A 20,113-nucleotide genomic window follows, 5' to 3' on the forward strand; every position below is an offset into this window, starting at 1 on the left:
CAGCTCAATGGGGTCTGCGGGAACGAGACCCTACCACAAGGGTCTCGTCGCAAGCCCCAATGGTCGCGACCATCACCTGGCCGCTTGCAAAAGCTATGGGTGGTCACCCACAGCTTAGCGAGTGGCCAGGAGGCCGGCTCAGAAATAGAAAAAAGCCGCCCTGATTCAGAGCGAGCGCTCTGAAAGAGTGTCCGGCTCTGAATCAGGGCCTCAGAGCGAGCGATGGGCTGCTGAATCAGGGCCAGCAGCGAGTGGCTCTGAATCAGGCCCAATGTGTTTTATGCCTCCCCCCAATCACCCCCAATGCTGTTTCACTATACAGCTGGTGGCAAACTCACAAGTAAACTACTTACTAGAGGCAAATACCGCAAGTCCGCACTGCACAATGTGCTTGCCATGTGGTCTTGCCACAGCTCCTCCCAGCTCTGCTCAGACAGTCAGAAACAAGGAACAGGGAGGGAGGAATGTCCTCGGTTCGGCCTGAAAGTGTGGGGGGCAGGCTGCAGCATTGGCATATTCTAACTACTGAGTACTGAGCACTCAGCAGTTACATTAAACCAATTCTGACAGCAGCGCAGATGGCACCTGCCAGCTGGCGCCCCTTCTTGGCTGGCCCCCTGGGCTGCAGTGGCACTGATTACCCCTTTAACTTTTAACTGGCTAATATTTTTTTTATTAATACTGAATTAAGAATATCTATTTATAACTTATCCAACACGAGTTATTTAAATCGATGATCAGAACATCACGAAATTGCTACTTAGCATTTTTCTGGAGGCACCCCCCCACCCGGTTGCGGCAGAGAGGGGCAGCTGCTGGGATACCCGATCAGTAGTGATCGGCTGCACGGCGAACACTGGGGGAGGGTGTAATGATGCAGAGGGGCCAGGAAATCCCTCCTAGATTGGTGGCGGTTGGAATATCATCTTCCGTCAGCCGCCCAGTGGGCATTTCTGACTGGTCGCATTATTTGAGACCATGTCAGGGAACCCACAGCATGGTGTGGTCGCAAATGATGCGACCGTGCCAGGCAAGTGGTTAAATCCAGAGGTTAAAACCGATGAAGGTGCAGCGGTTTTGAAAAGTGGCGTATAGTATATTTAGCCCTTTGACTTCATTCTCTCATGGTTCATTCTGTGAGGTTCCTGTCCAACTGGGAAGTCTGTCTCACCCCACCTAGCCAGCCTTAGGGGTCTGTTCATTATCACTTCATTTCTACAAAAGAAGGTGTAAATGAACATTTTCATCTGTAATTGTAAAAATTAAGTATTCGGTCCATTCATCAAGAAGGTAAAGCAGGAGATATCACAGATACAGTACCTCCTGCTTACCTTCCTCTGGCGGAATGGCCCGCTGTCCCCATACACTAGTATCACAGATATCTCCTGCTTACCTTCCTCTGGTGGAATGGCCTGCTGTCCCCATACACTAGTATCACAGATATCTCCTGCTTACCTTCCTCTGGTGGAATGGCCCGCTGTCCTCATACACTAGTATCACAGATATCTCCTACTTACCTTCCTCTAGCGGAATGGCCTGCTGTCCCCATACACTAGTATCACAGATATCTCCTGCTTACCTTCCTCTGATGGAATGGCCCGCTGTCCTCATACACTAGTATCACAGATATCTCCTACTTACCTTCCTCTAGCGGAATGGCCTGCTGGCCCCATACACTAGTATGGGGACAGAATTCATCAAGCTCCGAAAATACAATATTTTCGGAATTAGAGTGCGGGAGCATTCACCATCTTCAGATGGCGAATGCTCCTGCTTGTGGATCGCATGTCCCGGGTTGCGAAGAGAGATCCTTTCAGGTCCCTCCGCCCCTATACGGCTACTTCCGCCAGACGTCGGGGCTCTTGTGCGCATGCATGACCTGTAGGTCATGCATGCACACTACCGTCACTGCTCTGAAAGGAGCATTGAAGCCGCTCGCAGGACAGCAGATGTTTGCATCATTGCTCCGGATTCCACGGCGAGTTCGAATGTTTATTATTGAAGTCCAGACCCCGATAATTAACATCATGAATAGACCCCTTAGGCCGCAGTCATAGTTGCCTCATGTAAGGTGATTAATATTATCTTTCAGTTAACTTTTTTTTAATTTTGTATTGCTTTTGTAATTCTATTTTGTAATTTTTTTCTGAAACCTTATTATGTACTCTTATGTTGAATAAATATTCCCTTATCAGTCTGTGATTATTTGCTTGAAATAACATTATTTTCAGAAGAGATACTGTAGATTGCTCATCTAACTTATATTATTAATATATATTATATTATTATTGTGAATAGAGGAAATAATAACGAGTCAGCTATTTCATGCAAATGTGCGCCATTCTGTAATGAAGGTACAGATTTGTAGCGGCCGTCTTCACTACATGGTGGCGGTTACCGGGGTTAGAGTACCAGGATGAGTGAAATTGACAAAATTATGAATAGTGTAATTAATAAGTACCTGAAGAACCACAGCGGTCTGGTTCCTTGACAGTGCCATATACAACTGAGAAGGGGAATTCCTAATTCATGAATCTACTTCTTGCTCACAGTAATAAGCCACTCCAGTCATCTTGATGCACTGAAATACAGTACAAGGGCTCTAATATCACAAGATTTGATTTATTCCATTAGTCTTACTATTGGTCTATAGTTGGCAGTAGAAGCCACAAATAACTGTACTGATATACCTATTAAAAGTATCCAATTTGTAACAGCATAGGCCCGTATTCAATTAGTTTCGCACCCGCAATACTTTTTTATAAGCCGGACTTTTCGCCTACATCGCGTATTTTAGCTGCGGAAACTTTTCGCGCTCGTCACCGCGGTTCGCTGTATTCAATTCCAAAATACGCGAAAACGCAACCCGGCGAACGCAAAACAGGCAAAAAGTGCTGTCAGAATTGGGCAAATCAGCCTAACACCCCCTAAAAGATGCACTAACATTGGGGATAAATGTACATGCTCCCGAATAGCCATAATAAAGCTATTTGGGGTACTTAAGGTGTGTCAATAGCTTCTAATTAGCATCTTTGCAGAAGTGGTGAAGAATGGCATTTAGCAGTTTGTTTTGGTGAAGATAAGTAGTCCTGTCAAATTTGGGGTACTTGATAATGGGTGTAAGCATATTTTGAAGTCGCTAAAGTGAAGTGAAAAGAAACGTACCTTCAGCAAACACCTGCAATTCAAAAAACACCTTTGCAGCCCCCCCAAAGTCTATTTTGCTACTTTTTATGTTTGTAAGACCACTTTTACTTTTTCGACCCCTTTTTCAAAGTTGTTTTTTGGGGTGTTTCTATAATTTTTTCTAGTTTTTTTTCACAGTTATCCTTTGAGGGGCTGTCCCAAATGTGCTGAGTGGTTTTCCCACCTTTGTACCCCAAAATAGCTAATTCTTTTCTCCACCTATTCAGAGGCAAATCTTTTTATCAAGTATCAGCTCTTCTTACTTCAGACAGTGTCTGCGCCAACTATCAATTCTTCAGCCAGTGGCTGCACCAAATATCAATTCTTCAGCCAGTGGCTGCACCAATTATCAACTCTTTTTACTTCAGACAGTGTCTGCGCCAACTATCAATTCTTAAGCCAGTGGCTGCACCAATTATCAAGTATCAGCTCTTCTTACTTCAGCCAGTGGCTGCACCAATTATCAACTCTTCTTACTTCAGCCAGTGGCTGCACCAAATATCAATTCTTCAGCCAGTGGCTGCACCAATTATCAACTCTTCTTACTTCAGACAGTGTCTGCGCCAACTATCAATTCTTAAGCCAGTGGCTGCACCAATTATCAAGTATCAGCTCTTCTTACTTCAGCCAGTGGCTGCACCAATTATCAACTCTTCTTACTTCAGACAGTGTCTGTGCCAACTATCAATTCTTAAGCCAGTGGCTGCACCAATTATCAAGTATCAGCTCTTCTTACTTCAGCCAGTGGCTGCACCAATTATCAACTCTTCTTACTTCAAAATATCAATTCTTCAGCCAGTGGCTGCACCAATTATCAACTCTTCTTACTTCAGACAGTGTCTGCGCCAACTATCAATTCTTAAGCCAGTGGCTGCACCAATTATCAAGTATCAGCTCTTCTTACTTCAGCCAGTGGCTGCACCAATTATCAACTCTTCTTACTTCAGACAGTGTCTGTGCCAACTATCAATTCTTAAGCCAGTGGCTGCACCAATTATCAAGTATCAGCTCTTCTTACTTCAGCCAGTGGCTGCACCAATTATCAACTCTTCTTACTTCAGACAGTGTCTGTGCCAACTATCAATTCTTAAGCCAGTGGCTGCACCAATTATCAAGTATCAGCTCTTCTTACTTCAGCCAGTGGCTGCACTATCAATTCTTACTGCAGCCAGTGATTGTATCAATTATCAATTCTTCAATCATCAAGTGGTACCCCAACCATCATCTTTGCGCAGTCCTCAACTCTATTCATCACTCAGTTTTGATTCCGCCTAGGAATCGTGACAGCCAGCTACATGGATGCAACCTTTTTGGCCCTTAACTAGATGCAAAACTCAATATTGTGAGCTGTGAGGTGGTCAAAATTGACTGGAAACGACTGGAAATAAATGTTATTGAGGTTAATAATACTGTAGGAACAAAAACAGGCTAATTTTATGTGATTATAGCTGTTTTTATGATTTTTTAAAGAAAAAATCCATATCCAAAACCAAGCCACCAAAACAAAACACAGAGGTGAGGTTTTGGCAAAACCAATCCAGATCCAAAACCAGGGGAGATCCAGATCCAAAACCAAAACACGGGGTCGGCGCACATCTCTAGTAATAACTAAGGGCTCCATTTACTAATGAGTTTGTCCTGCTGTTATTTATCGTTACCGCTCACCGCTGCTTTTGCTGAATTTAGTATTTATCAATGATGTGCTTATCAGCGAGCGGTGGTATTACAAATCCTGTCAGCACTGTTTCTTTTCTTCAGTGCTGACGAATGACGTTTTATTTATTTTATCTATAATGGGCGTGATAGCATTCCCGTGACATGCGCAGTCTGTGAGACCTGGCTCCCCTCTAGGATCCCCAGGGCTGTAACTAGGGTGGTGCGACCAGTGCCATGGCACAGGGCACCGCAGGGCCGAGGGCGCAGTTTAGGCCTGTCAAATTTATTGTTTATTATCATTCTCACTTGTAACTTCCTCTTCTTTTATCCGTTTTCTCCATCCCAGGCCAGGAAAAAGAAAAGGGCAAAATCCCTATTTTTGGCTAAAAATACGGGGATTTCTTTCAGAACCTTTTGGACACCCCCCTCCTAATGATAAATAACCCCAAAAACTTTACGTAAATTGCGTACTTTGGCAAAAAAAACAGGCGCACAAATTTTGGGTGAAAAAAAAATCTTTGAAAATGGTTTTAACGTATTGGGCTTGATTTTTCGGGAGGCAGTATCGATGCGTCAAGTGTTTTAAACATTGCAAGCGGTCGCAGCAGGCTTTTTTTAATAGTTTTTACAACACGAAAATATACTTGCACCCATTTTAACGTACCCCCAATTTACGTGGCACGGTAATTTCCTGGGAAAAAAATGCGTTCTATCATTTTCAACTATTTTTTTTTCCACCCAAAATTTTTTTGGAGTCATTTATCATTGGGGGGGGGGGTCCAAAGGGTTCTTATAGAAATCCCCGCATTTTTAGCCAAAAATGGGCATTTTGCATTTTTTTTCTCCTGGTCCGGGATGGAGAAAACTTTTTTTCCTCCATTTTCGCATGTTTGCTGTTTTGGCAAAAAATGTCGCTCTTTTTTTTGCTGAAAAACGGACGTTTTGCCAATATATATGCTGCCCTTCGGCTAGTGTGTACAGATGATATGTCTGTGACCGACGTCATTCATAGATATATCGCATTGGCTGTGCTGCACAGCTGATGGACAGTTATATCTGCAGACATATCTGTCCATCGGCAAGTGTGTACGGGCGATCAGACGATTGCCCATACACATGCAGCGGCAGCCGCGGGGGCAGCCACAACCCCCAGCCGGCGGGACCCGCAAGTGCCGGATAGATGATGGTCGTTCAATGTGTATGAACAACCATTATCTACAGATATATCTGCAGATCACTCGATCTGCAGATATATCTGTATAGTGTGTACCCACCTTTAGACATCTTAGAACTTTTGGAATTACTGCTTATGTACACATACCAGAGGAAAGAGGATGCAAGCTGGATTCAAAAGCTATTGCTATGTAAGCAAATGCTACTGATTACGGGCTCCAAGCAGTATGCAGTCGGGATGCCGACGGTCTAAATGCCTACCGTCGGCATCCCGACTGTCTAATCCCGGCAAGGGTCTAATGACAGACATCAAAATCCCGACGCCTGTCATTTTACCAATGCCAGGATCCCGACGCCAGGCAGCCCGATCGAAGGTAAGCCGGGCGCGGAGAGCTGTGGGGGGAGGGTTAGGGGCTCCAGGGGGCACTTAGGGTTAGGCACCCCCCCGGGAGGGTTAGGCTAGGGGAAGGGGGTGTTAGGGTTAGTCATCCCCAGGGGAAGGTTAGGATTAGGCACACCCCCGGGAGACTTAGGTTTAGGCTGTGGAGAAGGGGGGGGTTAGGTTTAGGCACTTACAGGGGTGTTAGGCACTTGGGGGGGAGATTAGGCACCCCTAAGGGAGGGTTAAGGTTGGGAGGGGGATAGGTTAGTGAATACTAAAATATTTACCTGTCGGGATTAGAACCGCCGGTCTTCCAGCGTCGGGATTAGAACCGCTGGACATGCTTCCGACAGTATTTCATACCGATCCCCTTAAAAGAGATGTTATAATTAAGGAAACAACAAAAGCTGTAGAAAGAGCTGTATTGTCAGCAACCTACCGCTGTCAGCGATGGGCTAACGAGCTATGTGCATGCACAACGTCAGTCTGCGGGACCTTGCCGGAGGGGTAATTAGTGTTATATGCCCAGCGGTATAAGCGTTAGTATCACTGACACTGTGGAACAGATGTGTCCTGCTACATCTTTGCTGCGTATGCAGCAAATCGCACCTTGCATGATGCAAGGCATGCATCACGAGCAGATACGTGCACTGCGTTCCCACCTGCGGCTTCAAAGGATTGCATGGTGCGATCGCAGTGCGCGCCAGAGTACCGTAGCGTACATTGCTGCAGGAAATTGCATGGCACGATGCGTGCAAGGATGTAAGAGGACACATTTGCATGCCACCAGCAATAAGTATCGGTAATAAATGGAGACTTGAGGACAGGGAGCTGCTCTCTGTCACCGCTACATCAGACATACAGTAGCCTGTTCTCTGGCAGGTGTGCCGTGCACCAGCAGCAGTGAGTGACATGAGTTACAGTATATGAGGCGGAGTAAGTAGGACCACACCCACACACCAACGCCTGGTTACACACTGTGAGGTACCGTAGGGATGACCATTAACAATTGATGATTCATAATCATCAATGGTTTATGGTCGATGACAAATGATTTTTACCATCGATGGGGGAGAACCAGATTGTTTCCCTCCATCGATGGCACAGCATAAAGTAACGAATGTTTTTTTTTTAACACGGTGCCGAGACATGGACCATAGCCCCACCCCCTGACATCCGCGAAGCCCCGCCCCCAGTTCTGATTGGCCCACGGGCCAATCATTCAAAGAGCAGGGACGATCATCGATGGTCATCTATTACAGAGTTGGTTACCATCGGTGGCACTTGCTATTTTGCCATCGATGGTAATCACACCGATGGTCGTCCCTGAGGTTTGGCACCCGGCCGCCGCCGACTCAGGAACCAGGAAGCGATCATTGCAGCAGCTGAAGAAGTGAAAGTAAATCTTCTCATTCTCCTGTGTAGCCGCGGGAATCTCCCATTACTATCTCTCCCTCCACGATACTCAGTGATGGCGGCCCAGGGGAAGCTCTGCCTGCTGACAGGTAACGGTCACACGGGAGTCACTGACTGTGCCCGGGGGAGGGGCGGCTGTTGTATTACTGGACGTGCAGTGAGTGGTCACTGCCTTTTCCGGGACACAACTCATGTTACATACACCGGGATTGTTATGCTGCAGGGGCCTGGTATCCGCATGTGTCACATCATACACTGCATGCTATTATCCTGTGTGCCCCTTCCTCCTTACCATGTGTCACATCATACACTGCATGCTATTATCCTGTGTGTCCCCTCCTCCTTATCATGTTTCACATCATACACTGCATGCTATTATCCTGTGTGCCCCCTCCTCCTCATCATGTGTCACATCATACACTGCATGCTATTATCCTGTGTGCCCCCTCCTCCTTACCATGTGTCACATCATACACTGCATGCTATTATCCTGTGTGACCCCTTCCTCCTTACCATGTGTCACATCATACACTGCATGCTGTTATCCTGTGTGCCCCCTCCTCCTTACCATGTGTCACATCATACACTGCATGCTATTATCCTGTGTGCCCCCTCCTCCTTATCATGTGTCACATCTGATCATACAATGCATGCTATTATCCTGTGTGCCCTTTCCCTCCTTATGTCACATCCTAAGCATGTATGTTATTCTACACACTCTGTGTGCCCTCTCCCTCCTTATCATGTGTCACATCATACACATATGTTATTCTCCTGTACGCTGTGCTCTCACTCCCTATCGTGTCATATACTGTATGTTATAATTTTACATGCCTCCTCCTTCTGTGTCTTGCTCAGGCGTACATATGTGTCCTCATTCACCTAGCGTTTTTGTGCCACACCCTCCGCCATGGGTAGCAATTCATACTTTTTTCTGAATACGGCATCATCACATCATAGCTGCATACACAGTCACTCAGAGTACAAGGCACTGGCAGACTAGATTAGAACTTTTACCACAAAAAATAATTGGTATAAAGTCGCAGATTACGTCTAATACGCGGCACGGCACGATCACTTGTATCGCATATCTGTCTTTTGCCTTTTTACCCAGATTAGCGATTTAGTTAGACACAGACACATAAGTACATGTAATGCCAGCCTCGTAGTTATACTCATGTATTGTACTGTTATCGTATTACCGTGTTTCCCCGATAATAAGACACTCTTATTTTTTTGGGGGGTTCCAAAAAACAGCATAGGGCTTATTTTCGGGGTAGGGCTTATTTTAACTAACATTGACAGCAGTGCCCCTTATGCAGGCCCCCCTGTAGCAGTGCCCCTTATGCAGGCCCCCCCTGTAGCAGTGCCCCTTATGCAGGCCCCCCTGTAGCAGTGCCCCTTATGCAGGCCCCCCTGTAGCAGTGCCCCTTATGCAGGCCCCCCCTGTAGCAGTGCCCCTTATGCAGGCCCCCCTGTAGCAGTGCCCCTTATGCAGGCCCCCCTGTAGCAGTGCCCCTTATGCAGGCCCCCCTGTAGCAGTGCCCCTTATGCAGCCTCCCTTGTGTAGCAGTGCCCCTTATGCAGGCCCCCCTGTAGCAGTGCCCCTTATGCAGGCCCCCCCTGTAGCAGTGCCCCTTATGCAGGCCCCCCCTGTAGCAGTGCCCCTTATGCAGGCCCCCCCCTGTAGCAGTGCCCCTTATGCAGGCCCCCCCCTGTAGCAGTGCCCCTTATGCAGGCCCCCCCCTGTAGCAGTGCCCCTTATGCAGGCCCCCCCCTGTAGCAGTGCCCCTTATGCAGGCCCCCCCCTGTAGCAGTGCCCCTTATGCAGGCCCCCCTGTAGCAGTGCCCCTTATGCAGGCCCCCCCCTGTAGCAGTGCCCCTTATGCAGGCCCCCCCCCCTGTAGCAGTGCCCCTTATGCAGGCCCCCCTGTAGCAGTGCCCCTTATGCAGGCCCCCTTGTAGAAGTGCCCCTTATGCAGGCCCCCCCTTGCAGGCCCCCTTGTAGCAGTGCCCCTTATGCAGGCCCCCCCTGTAGCAGTGCCCCTTATGCAGCCCCCCCTGTAGCAGTGCCCCTTATGCAGGCCCCCCTGTAGAAGTGCCCCTTATGCAGCCCCCCCTGTAGCAGTGTCCCTTATGCAGGCCTCCCCCTGTAGCAGTGCCCCTTATGCAGCCTCCCTTGTGTAGAAGTCCCCCTTATGCAGGCCCCCCTGTAGCAGTGTCCCTTATGCAGGCCCCCTTATTGCAGTGCAAGCCCCCCTGTAATTGATCCCCCACCAGTACAGTACGGTACTTACCTGAGTCGCCGCCGTCCGGGATGTCCCTCTCACTTGCACGCTGACTGGATCTAACATGATCCAGCAGGCGCGGCCGCACAGGATCTTCAGCGCGCGGGTGACGTCATGACGTCACCCACGCACTGCATGACTGGGAACGCTGGTCTCTGCAGCGTTCCCAGCTCAAAATGAGATTCAGGTAGGTCTCATTTTCGGGGTAGGGCTTATTTTAGACCGGGCTACAAAAGTAAGGGTAGGGTTTATTTTCAGGGTAGGTCTTATTATCGGGGAAACACGGTAGTGATGGCCGTGGGTAGCCAAAAGGGTCTATTTGGTGCAATTTGAGCAAAGATGTATGTGGACACATCTGTACATAGAATAACATGTCATTACAGGACAGATTGGTAAATAGTGAGGCCAATCCTGGGATCTGGATTGGCAGGATTCCGGTATTTAAGGGCAAAATTGCTGGGATTGGAGCCTCCAATCCCGGGATTCGCGGGATTAAGACTTGCATAGTATTATATCTTTTTTGAGGGGCCGAGCAACGCTGCTGAGCACAGCAAGGTCACGTTGCGTGCAGCCGGGCAGTTGTGGTCGCAGCGCCTGAGGCTGAGCAGAGTGCAGGTGCTCAGTAGCACTGTCCGGATCAACAAAATACTATAATACTATGCAATTCATAATCTCCCCACGCCAGCCCGGGCTTGTCAGTGGTGTTTTTTTTTATTCTATTTATTTTTTTATTCTGAACGAGGGAGGTGTGGGGGGTTAAATTTAAATGCAATTCAATCCCGGATTGACATTTTTTCAATTCCGACTTCCGTGATTGAAAAAATGGGCCAGGATTGGCCTCCCTGTATCCTTGTTTGTCTGTGGACCACGCCTTCCAAGGAATTAAAATATATATTGCAGACAGTTGTGTCCTCACTCGTATTTGCTGCACTTGCAACAAACAACCCCTCTCGGCACACATGATTCTGTGAGGCTCTGTTAATGCTGAGTGTCTGCTTTTTTTTTTTTTTTTGAATGTGTATATTTGGTGAAAAAGCATCTAAGTCGCAATGTGATGCACATAGGACGCACCAGGAGACTGTGCTGATTCATTTGTTTTATATCTTTGTACGATGCAGCGGCCGCAGCTTATTTCCACGTCAAGTTCCGTTTACAGCCTCAGTCACACACAGATTTACATGTGTTGCATATCAAAGTAATCAGCACAGTCTCCTGGTGCATCCTAGTTGCATCGTATTGCAAATTAGACGCATTTTCTGGCAAAAAAGATGCTCGACACTAGCAGAGTTGCAGGGACCTGGTGGCTCACTCACACCAGGTATATCACGCTGCACGGCACAGATGAGCAGGGACACGTGTGTGTGTATATATATATATATATATTTTATTAATTATAGAGCGACTGGCTAGTTGGCTATAACTATAATAAATTGTGTGACTAAAAACCATGTGAGTACATATATACATATGTATATAAATAAATTATAAAGTGACAGTGCACGATGTGCAAATAATACCCAATTGTGATTTAGCCTATTTTATATATAGGTATAAATACATACCATCAAGTGCAAGGAGATAGTATATGTAGACTGCTACATTCAAAACTAACTCAGTACGATTTTATATTGAAAAAGTGCAACCAGTAAATTGAATAGATTTAGCGTAAAAACAATATTTGTTTAAAAGGCAAGGCAATTCATAAACATACACAACAAGGAGATTCGCGATTAGGTACAAAAAAATTAAATAAACTGCTCTACCTATTTATATAGCTCATTTAATTTTTTGTACCTAATCCCGAATCTCCTTGTTGTGTATGTTTATGAATTGCCACCCACAGCAGCAGGGAAGCAGCACACCAGTCTGGATGCAAGTACAAGCTGGTCGGCGCCAGTCTTTATTGTACAATGTCAGAAATAACATAAAGGCAAAAACTCTCATGTAAAGTAGAACGTCAGTGGTGTAAATCACGTACTCCACGTGACTTCCTCACATATAGGACTATCTAACACTCTTACCGTAATGATCTGGCCACTGCCAAACAAACATATTTCCAATCTCTCATCTCTGCTCAAGCCTCTAACGCCAAGCAACTTTTTAATACATTTAAATCACTTCTTACCCCTCCCTCACCCAACCCACCTGCTGCTATCCTTGCACAAGATCTTTCTTCCTATCTCAAGGACAAGATTAATAAGATCCAAAATGAAATGGTATGCTCTTCCTTTGCCAATGCTCAATTCCCTGCCTGAACCCTCTGGCACATTCTCTTCATTTGACCCCACAAATGAAGATGAAGTATCTTCTCATCCTCCTCCTCTACTTCCACTCCTCTTGATCCTATACCCTCACAAATCAGTAACACTGTTACTCCTATGCTCATCCTAACCTTAACTAAAATCTGTAATCTCTCTCTCTACTGGTATCTTTCCATCACTGTTCAAGCATGCAGTGATTACTCCCATTCTGAAAAAAAAAAACCAAAAAAACTGACCCTGACTTACACTCAAGTTACCGTTCCAGCTCCCATGGCCCTCCAATCCACTTTGGAAACTTGTCTGCACTGACTTTACACACTTTCTTTACTCACACAACTTATTGGACCCACTTTAGTTAGGCTTTCATTCCCAACACTCCACAGAGGCAGCACTGACTAAGGTAATGAATGATCTGGTCACTGGCAAGTCTGAAGGCCATTACTCACTTATTTTTCTTCTTTCTGCTGCTTTTGACACTGTTGACTATTCTCTTCTCATACAAACACTACAATCACTAGATCTCAGTGATTGCGGTGAGCGACAAAATTTGTGGGTCCCAGGGACCCACCACTGTAAAAAAAAATGGGGTCCTACCTGACCATTTCTGGGTCCCAACATAATTTATGCTTTAGAGCTCCACATATGCCTCAGACCTCCCCACATGCCACCACACATCCCCACATGCCCATAAAATGCAGATCTGATACTCCCAACAGCATCAGATATCCCCACAAGCCCCTTAAATGCATGTTTTAATGCCTCCATGATCTTTCAGGTATATGACTTGTCTGTTCACAAAACCCATAGTGCATAAGTAGGCTTACCATATCATCCCTTTAAACTGGGACACTCATAGATTACACAGGTTCTGTGGCTCATTAAAACCAGGTAAAATCTAGGCATGAAGTCAGCCAGTCACAGAACCTTTGTAATTAATTCACGTGTCCCGTTTTAAAGTGATATTATGGTTAGCCACTTTAGGTAATAGGCATATTTATCAAAGGATAAGCCCGGTCTTTACACATTATTTTGCACATTAATAAACCTTTACACATTATGCCACAAAGCAAAGCCCAGCCTTTACACATTATGCCATGCAGTAATACCCCTTACAAAATGATGCCGCACATTAATGCCATTTACACATTAATGCCCTTTAGTCCCCCTGTGCATTGCCCCCAGCAGCAGTCCCCCTGTGCATTGCCCCCAGCAGCAGTCCCCCTGTGCATTGCCCCCAGCAGCAGTCCCCCTGTGCAGTGCCCCCAGCAGCAGTCCCCCTGTGCAGTGCCCCCAGCAGCAGTCCCCCTGTGCAGTGCCCCCAGCATCAGTCCTCCTGTGCAGTGCCCCCAGCATCAGTCCTCCTGTCCAGTGCCCCCAGTAGTAGTCCCAATGTACATTGCCCCCCGTATGCCTGTCAGACCACCTATGCAGTCCAATGAAGGTATCTGCCCCCCTAATAGGTGTGAGTGACCTGGGCATTAGGCCCAGGCCACTAAAGGGCAAATAGGTGGGCCCTCTAGTGACCTGGGCCTAATGCCCAAGTCACACACCTATTTGGGGGGCATATACCTTCAATTGGGCCTAGTGCCCCCTATGTTGCCCAGGCCTTGTGCCCGCCTATAGACCCACAGGCCTATTGCCTGAATTTATCCCAAAGGCCTAGTGCCCGACAACCCTGGTGGTCTAGGAGTAAAATACCGGTGGCCCAAGGCCGCCTACCGGTACGGTGGAAGAGGCTATGGGGGGGAGCTTCGTTAGCTCTTTTGCTTTCCTCCCCGCAGTCCTCTTCGGTCCTCAGCTTCAGTCTTCTGCCGCTGGCCCGTCCTGGCCAGCGGCACCGCCTCTTCCTTCTTGATCACGTCGTCTTCTGGCCTCTTGCGCGGCCGCCAGAACTGTTGCGGCGCCACTCTTGTCTTCGGGAGGTCTTCACTCCTCCCCTCCGCCGATGGACTGAACGTTCCCGCTCAGCGGCATCTATTCAAGACGCCGCGAGTGGGCGGGGCTGTGACGCGGCGAGCCGCGATTGGCTCATCGCGTCTGCCTCCTGTTGGCTGCTGGACCGCGAGCCAAAAGCTCGTGCCCAGTGCCAAACCACCGCTACTTGGCTTCCGAGCAGCGAGCTCCACTCAGCTCGCGCCCGGAGCCAAGCTTCTCCCGCCGCCACTGGTGGAAGGGACCAGGCAGTCCCTTCACCAGGTACCCGCCGTGGTGGCTTACCCGGCGCTGGGAACAAACACTGTCCCAGCGCCGGGCACGGACGCTGTGCCGATGCTGGGATCAGACACTTGAGCAGCAGCCAATGAGAGTCTATCTGACTCTCATTGGCTGCTCTAACAGACAGCATTATGTCTGTCTCTGCAGGGGGACGCGCTGTGCTGCAGCCTGCTGCCAGGGATTGGCCACAGCACAGCGCGTCCCCGGGTACTTTAAAAAAGTGAGTCCCCAGTGCCCGATATCGGGTAAAATAGCGCGCATTTGCGAACACTGGATCTTAAGGACACAGCCCTTTCTTGGTTCTCATCCTACCTATCTAAACACTCTTTCACTGTTCGTTTTCTGGTTCTGCCTCCTCTTCGCTATCTCTTATCAGTTGGAGTACCGCAAGGCTCAGTCTTAGGTGCTCTGCTTTTCTCAATCTATACCATATCTCTTGGCAAACTAATCAGCTCTTTTGGTTTCAGTATCATCTTTACGTGGATGATACACACATCTACCTATTCTCCCCAGATTTGTCACCATCTGTTTTAGTCCGTGTCACTGAATGTCTCTCTGCCATTTCATCTTGGGTGTCATCTCGCCACCTCAAACTTAATATTTCCAAAATAGAATTAATTATATTTCCACCGACCAATAGTAGTTACCAACCTGAGCTCTCTATCACTACTGATAACTCGATAATCAACCCTACCCCACAAGCTCGCTGCCTTGGTGTCCTTCCTGACTCTGAACTGTCTTTTGTTCCCCACATTCAATCTGTCTCAAAAACATGTTACATACATCTAAAAAAACATATCCAAAATTTGACTATATCTTACACAAGACACTGCAAAACACTGAATCATGCACTCATTATTTCCCACATTGACTATTGCAATAGTACCCTTACTGGTCCTCCCAAAAACAGGCTCTCACCACTACAATCCATTTTGAATGCAGTTGCGAGGCTGATGTTTCTCACCAAACGTTCCTCGTCTGCTGCTCTGCTCTGTCAGTCCCTCCCTTGGTTACAGGTTTTCTACCGTATTAAATACAGCATACTTTAGCTTACACATAAGGCTAGTAACTGAACCACATTAACATACATCTCTTCCCTCATCTCAAAATATCTCCCCACCCGACCTCTCCGCTCTGCACAAGATCTGTGTCTCTCATCCACAGTATTACTTGCTTCCATTCATGGTTAAAGGACTTTTTTTAGGCTGCACCCACTCTGTGGAGTACCCACTCACAAACAATTAAGCTGACCATACACCAGGCCAACTTTCCTTCAATCATCCAGCTAGTTGGTTGGAATGAAAATCCTGTAATGTATGGGAGCAAATGAAAATCAGCCATTTGCCCCCAAACACCAGAGAACACGAAAAAGGTCGTTCAGGCAAGTTGGTTAAATCAGTGTTATTTAAACAACTTGTCTGAACAATAGCTTTCGTCCGTTTTCCGGTGTTTGGGAGCATATGGCTGTTTGTCATTTGCTCTTATGCATTAGCGGATTTTCATTCCAACCAACCAGCTACAGTAGTTGGGTGGTTGGAGGAAAGTTGGTCTGGTGTATGGTCAGCTTTAACCACGGTCAGATTTTTGTTCAGATCTGAACGATAACGATTTTAAAAATCGTTCATTTCTGAAGGAAAATCTGACATGTTTGTCAGGTGAACGATGCGCGTTCCCGCTGGTCAGATAAAGATATCTGACATCTGATGTGTTTGCAGTCAGACTTTGACGATTCCATTCATTTTAATGTAGTCAGAAATCGTTGCAAATCGTTCATCTGACAGTGTGTATGCTCCATAAGACTTTCTTCTAGGCTCCAAACCTTCAAGCATTTACTGAAAACTCACCTCTTTAGACAACCTTATGAGATTCCAGAACCTCCCACATAACTTTCATAGCTTCCCTATCTAATTATATCCCCTTTTAAGGTGTGTACACACTATAGCGATATATCTGCAGATGATGGTCGTTCATACACACTGAATGACCATCATCTGCATGCTGCAACGGGTCCGGTCAGCCTTGGGGTGGATAGGGGGCGTGTCCTGCCCCTGTCCCCGTGGCTGCTGCTATGTGTGTACGAGCGTTCGGCTGATCATCGGTACACACCTGACGATGGACAGATGTTTGTAGACATATCTGTTCATCGGCTGTGCAGCACAGCCAATGCGATATATCTGTGAACAACGTCATTCACAGACATATCGTCTGTACACACTGGCCGACGGGAGCACGATATATTGGCCGATCAATTGATCGGCCAGTGTGTACCAAGCATTACTGTCCACATATAACCTCGTACATATCTTTCTTCACTTTCACATCCTCCTGACCTGGCCAACATTCCTGTGTGACTGGATCATTCAGCCAACCAAGAACTTCTGCAATCTGGCTGGACAAATATGTAGCAACTATTCTTTTGTATCAATGCCTATTTCCCTATAGATTGTAAGTTTGTGAGCAGGGTCTTCCGAACTCTGGGCCTGATTCAGACCCGGTCGCCAGCGCTGAGCGCTCACAACCGGGTTGATGGTGGCCCAGAGCGCATGCGCACGACGGCGCCGACTCCGTTGTGCGCATGTGTGAGACCCGGATAGCGACGGGCAATCCGTCGCTCCGGGTCTCGCACCAAAGGGGGCGTGCTGTCGATGTTGAGTGACAGCACGTCCCCTTTGGTGGGTGGGCTGGAGGGGTGGCTGCCCAGACAGAGGCGTTCCCATGAGAGCACCTACCGTTTGGGGGCAGCCCCACTGACATCACAAGTGATGTCAGTGGGAGAGCTTTCGGCTCTGTTTGAGCCAAAAGCTCTCTGGTGCTCGCGGCCAAGAGACCCTACCACAAGGGTCTCGTCGCAAGCCCGATGGTCGTGATGGTCTTGACCATCGCGACCATCATCCTTGCCGCTCGCATTAGCTGTGGGTGGCAACCCACAGCAATGCGAGCGGCCAGGAGGCCGCTCCATTAAAAAAAAAAAGACGCCCTGATTCAGAGCGAGCGCTCTGTCAGAGTGTCCGGCTCTGAATCAGGGCCTCTGTCTGTCTGTTATTACTCAGTTTTGTTCTATGAATGTTTCCCATTGTAAAACACAACAGAATATTTTGAGCTATATGATAAACTGTTAAAGAAAGATATATACACAAATGTGACTCGCGTTACATTTCTGTCCCCAGTCTCTGAAACAAGGGCTCTGATACACATTACTCAAACCTGTATAATCCATGTGAATTAATCAATGTAGGCCTGTTTATCTTACTGATTTACTGTGAAGATGTATAAAATATTGCATCTGGTGATGATGGCCATTTCCAGTTGCTGCCAGCTTATTTACCATGTCTGATGTCCCTGATCTCACCTGTGTGACTGTTTCCATCATATTCAACATAGAGCCAGTCACCAACTTTGACTACATCAGCTGAAGTCACTGTGCCAGTTAGTATTTGGACAGCCACCGATTGTGCAAGTTTTTGCACTTTAAACTGTGAGAGACAGAATCAGAACAAAAAATTCCGGAAATCACATTGTATGATTTCTAAACAATTTATTTGTATATTCTTTTGGAAAAAAAATATTTGGACAATCAAAAAGTTTAACTCAATACTTTGTAAAGTAACCTCGGTTGGCAATTACAGAGGTCAATGTTTCCTGTAGTTCTTGACCAGGTCTGTACACACTGTTGCCACAAAGTTGGAGCATTGTCCAAAATGTCTTGGTATGCTATTAAGATTGCCCTTCACTGAGCATAAGGGGCCTAGCCCAAACCCTGAAAAACAGCCCCATACCATTATTCCTCTGCCAAACTTCACAGTTGGCACAGTGCAGTCAGGCAGGTAACCTCACTCCACACGTTTCCACTGCTCCACACTCCAGTGTCGATGTTCTTTACACCACTCCATCCATGTGAGGCTTGCATGCAGTTGCTCGTCCATGGAAACTCATTCCTTTAAACTACCGACGCACCGTTTTTGTGCTTGTATTAATGCCAGTGGAAGTTTGGAACTCTTCAGCTGTGCAATCGGCAGAGCATTGGCGACTTATACACACCATGAGCCCTAGCAGTCGTTGACCCTGCTCTGTGATTTTTCGTGGTCTTCCTCTTTGTGGCTGAGTTACCGATGTTCCTAAAAGCTTCCACTTTCTAATCGTATCACTTACAGTTGACCGTGGAATATCCAGCAGGGGTGGAGTTTCACAAGACGTTTTATTGCAAAGTTGACATACTATTACAGTACCAGTCTTGAAGTCACTGAGCTCTTCAGAGCGACCCATTTTGTATCACAAATGTTTGCAAATGGAGACTGCATGGCTAGGTGCTTGATTTATACACCTGTGACAACAGGTCTGATTGAAACGCCTCAATTCAATAATTAACAGGTGTGGCCAAATACCTTTTGTCCATATATGGGTATATTTATCAAACTGGATTTTACTTTCATTTTGAAGTTCGATACAGCTCACCTCAAACCGAATCAAATTGAAAGTACAAATCCCTCATCCCTGTGGTACAAAAAAACATACTCGCCTTCTCCCTTTCGTGGATCGGTCCTCAGTAGGCATCCATGGTCATCTTAAAATAAAAAAACAAGTAAACACGAGCCACGCAACAGATAACAACCACGATGGTTGTTATCTCCTGAATTAAGAACTCAGACACTGCTCTAGCCTTTGTAGAGCCGTATCTGAGCGTTCATTGGCTGAGAGAGGTCAGCTCCCGCCTCTCTCAGCCAATGAACGGCTCCCTCCATTGAAGTCAATGGAGAGCCGCAGGGTAACTAAAGTTTATTTTGCGGTTCCCACCGTTGACTTCAATGGAGGGAGCCATTCATTGCCTAAATTTTACTCTTTCTAAGCTTTTTACAGTAAGATACATTCAGGCATCTCACTGATGTGTGCATGTATCTGTGTCAATCTGACCTGCTCATGCTCAAATCGAAAGCATGAAGCAGATCTATTCATTTGGGGATTTGAAGTAAGATTTTGTGTTCGATTTCAAATCGAATAATAGTAAATAAGGGATTTGTGTGTTATGGTGCGTACACACGGTCAGATTTTCTTTCAGATCTGCACAATAACGATTTTAAAAATCGTACATATCTGAAAGAAAATCTGACGTGGGCCTGCAACGATGAACGATGCGCGTTCCCGATATCTGACATCGTCTGTGGTTGCAGACAGATTTTAATACTGTCTGAAATCGTTCAATCGTTCAAGTCATTGGTAAAATCGTTCAAATCGTTGGTAAAAATCGTTCATCTGACCATGTATATGCACCATTAGTCTATGTAAAAGTACTGATGTTTTTCCAATGCTCAATTTGAGTGCGATTTGAGTAAAATTTGGTTTTAAGTTTGATTTTACATTCGATTTGGCCTTTAGTAAATACCCAAATGCAAAATCACTCAAAAATCAAAATCGAACTTTAGTAAATTTACCCCATATTGTGTGTGTGTGTTTGCATATGTGTGTGTATATATATATGTGTGTGTGTGTGTGTGTGTGTGTGTGTGTGTGTGTGTGTGTGTGTGTGTGTGTGTGTGTTCTTG

The 20,113-nt window shown here is 46.6% G+C and overlaps 1 protein-coding gene across 2 annotated transcripts in view; it reads left to right on the forward strand.

The window, feature by feature from the left end:
- Nucleotides 1-7,699: 7,699 nt before the first annotated feature.
- LOC148535435 (uncharacterized) overlaps nucleotides 7,700-20,113 on the forward strand; it is a 46,542-nt gene continuing 34,128 nt past the window's right edge. For both annotated transcript variants that reach the window (XM_088462558.1, XM_088462559.1), the window contains exon 1: nucleotides 7,700-7,902. In XM_088462558.1, the coding sequence (XP_088318684.1) occupies nucleotides 7,869-7,902 (34 nt within the window). In that variant the 5' untranslated portion in view covers nucleotides 7,700-7,868. The remainder of the gene's footprint in view (nucleotides 7,903-20,113) is intronic.

The sequence above is a fragment of the Taudactylus pleione genome, unplaced genomic scaffold (assembly GCF_031769625.1).
Source record: "Taudactylus pleione unplaced genomic scaffold, aTauple2 ptg000051l, whole genome shotgun sequence".
Lineage (NCBI taxonomy): Eukaryota > Metazoa > Chordata > Amphibia > Anura > Myobatrachidae > Taudactylus > Taudactylus pleione.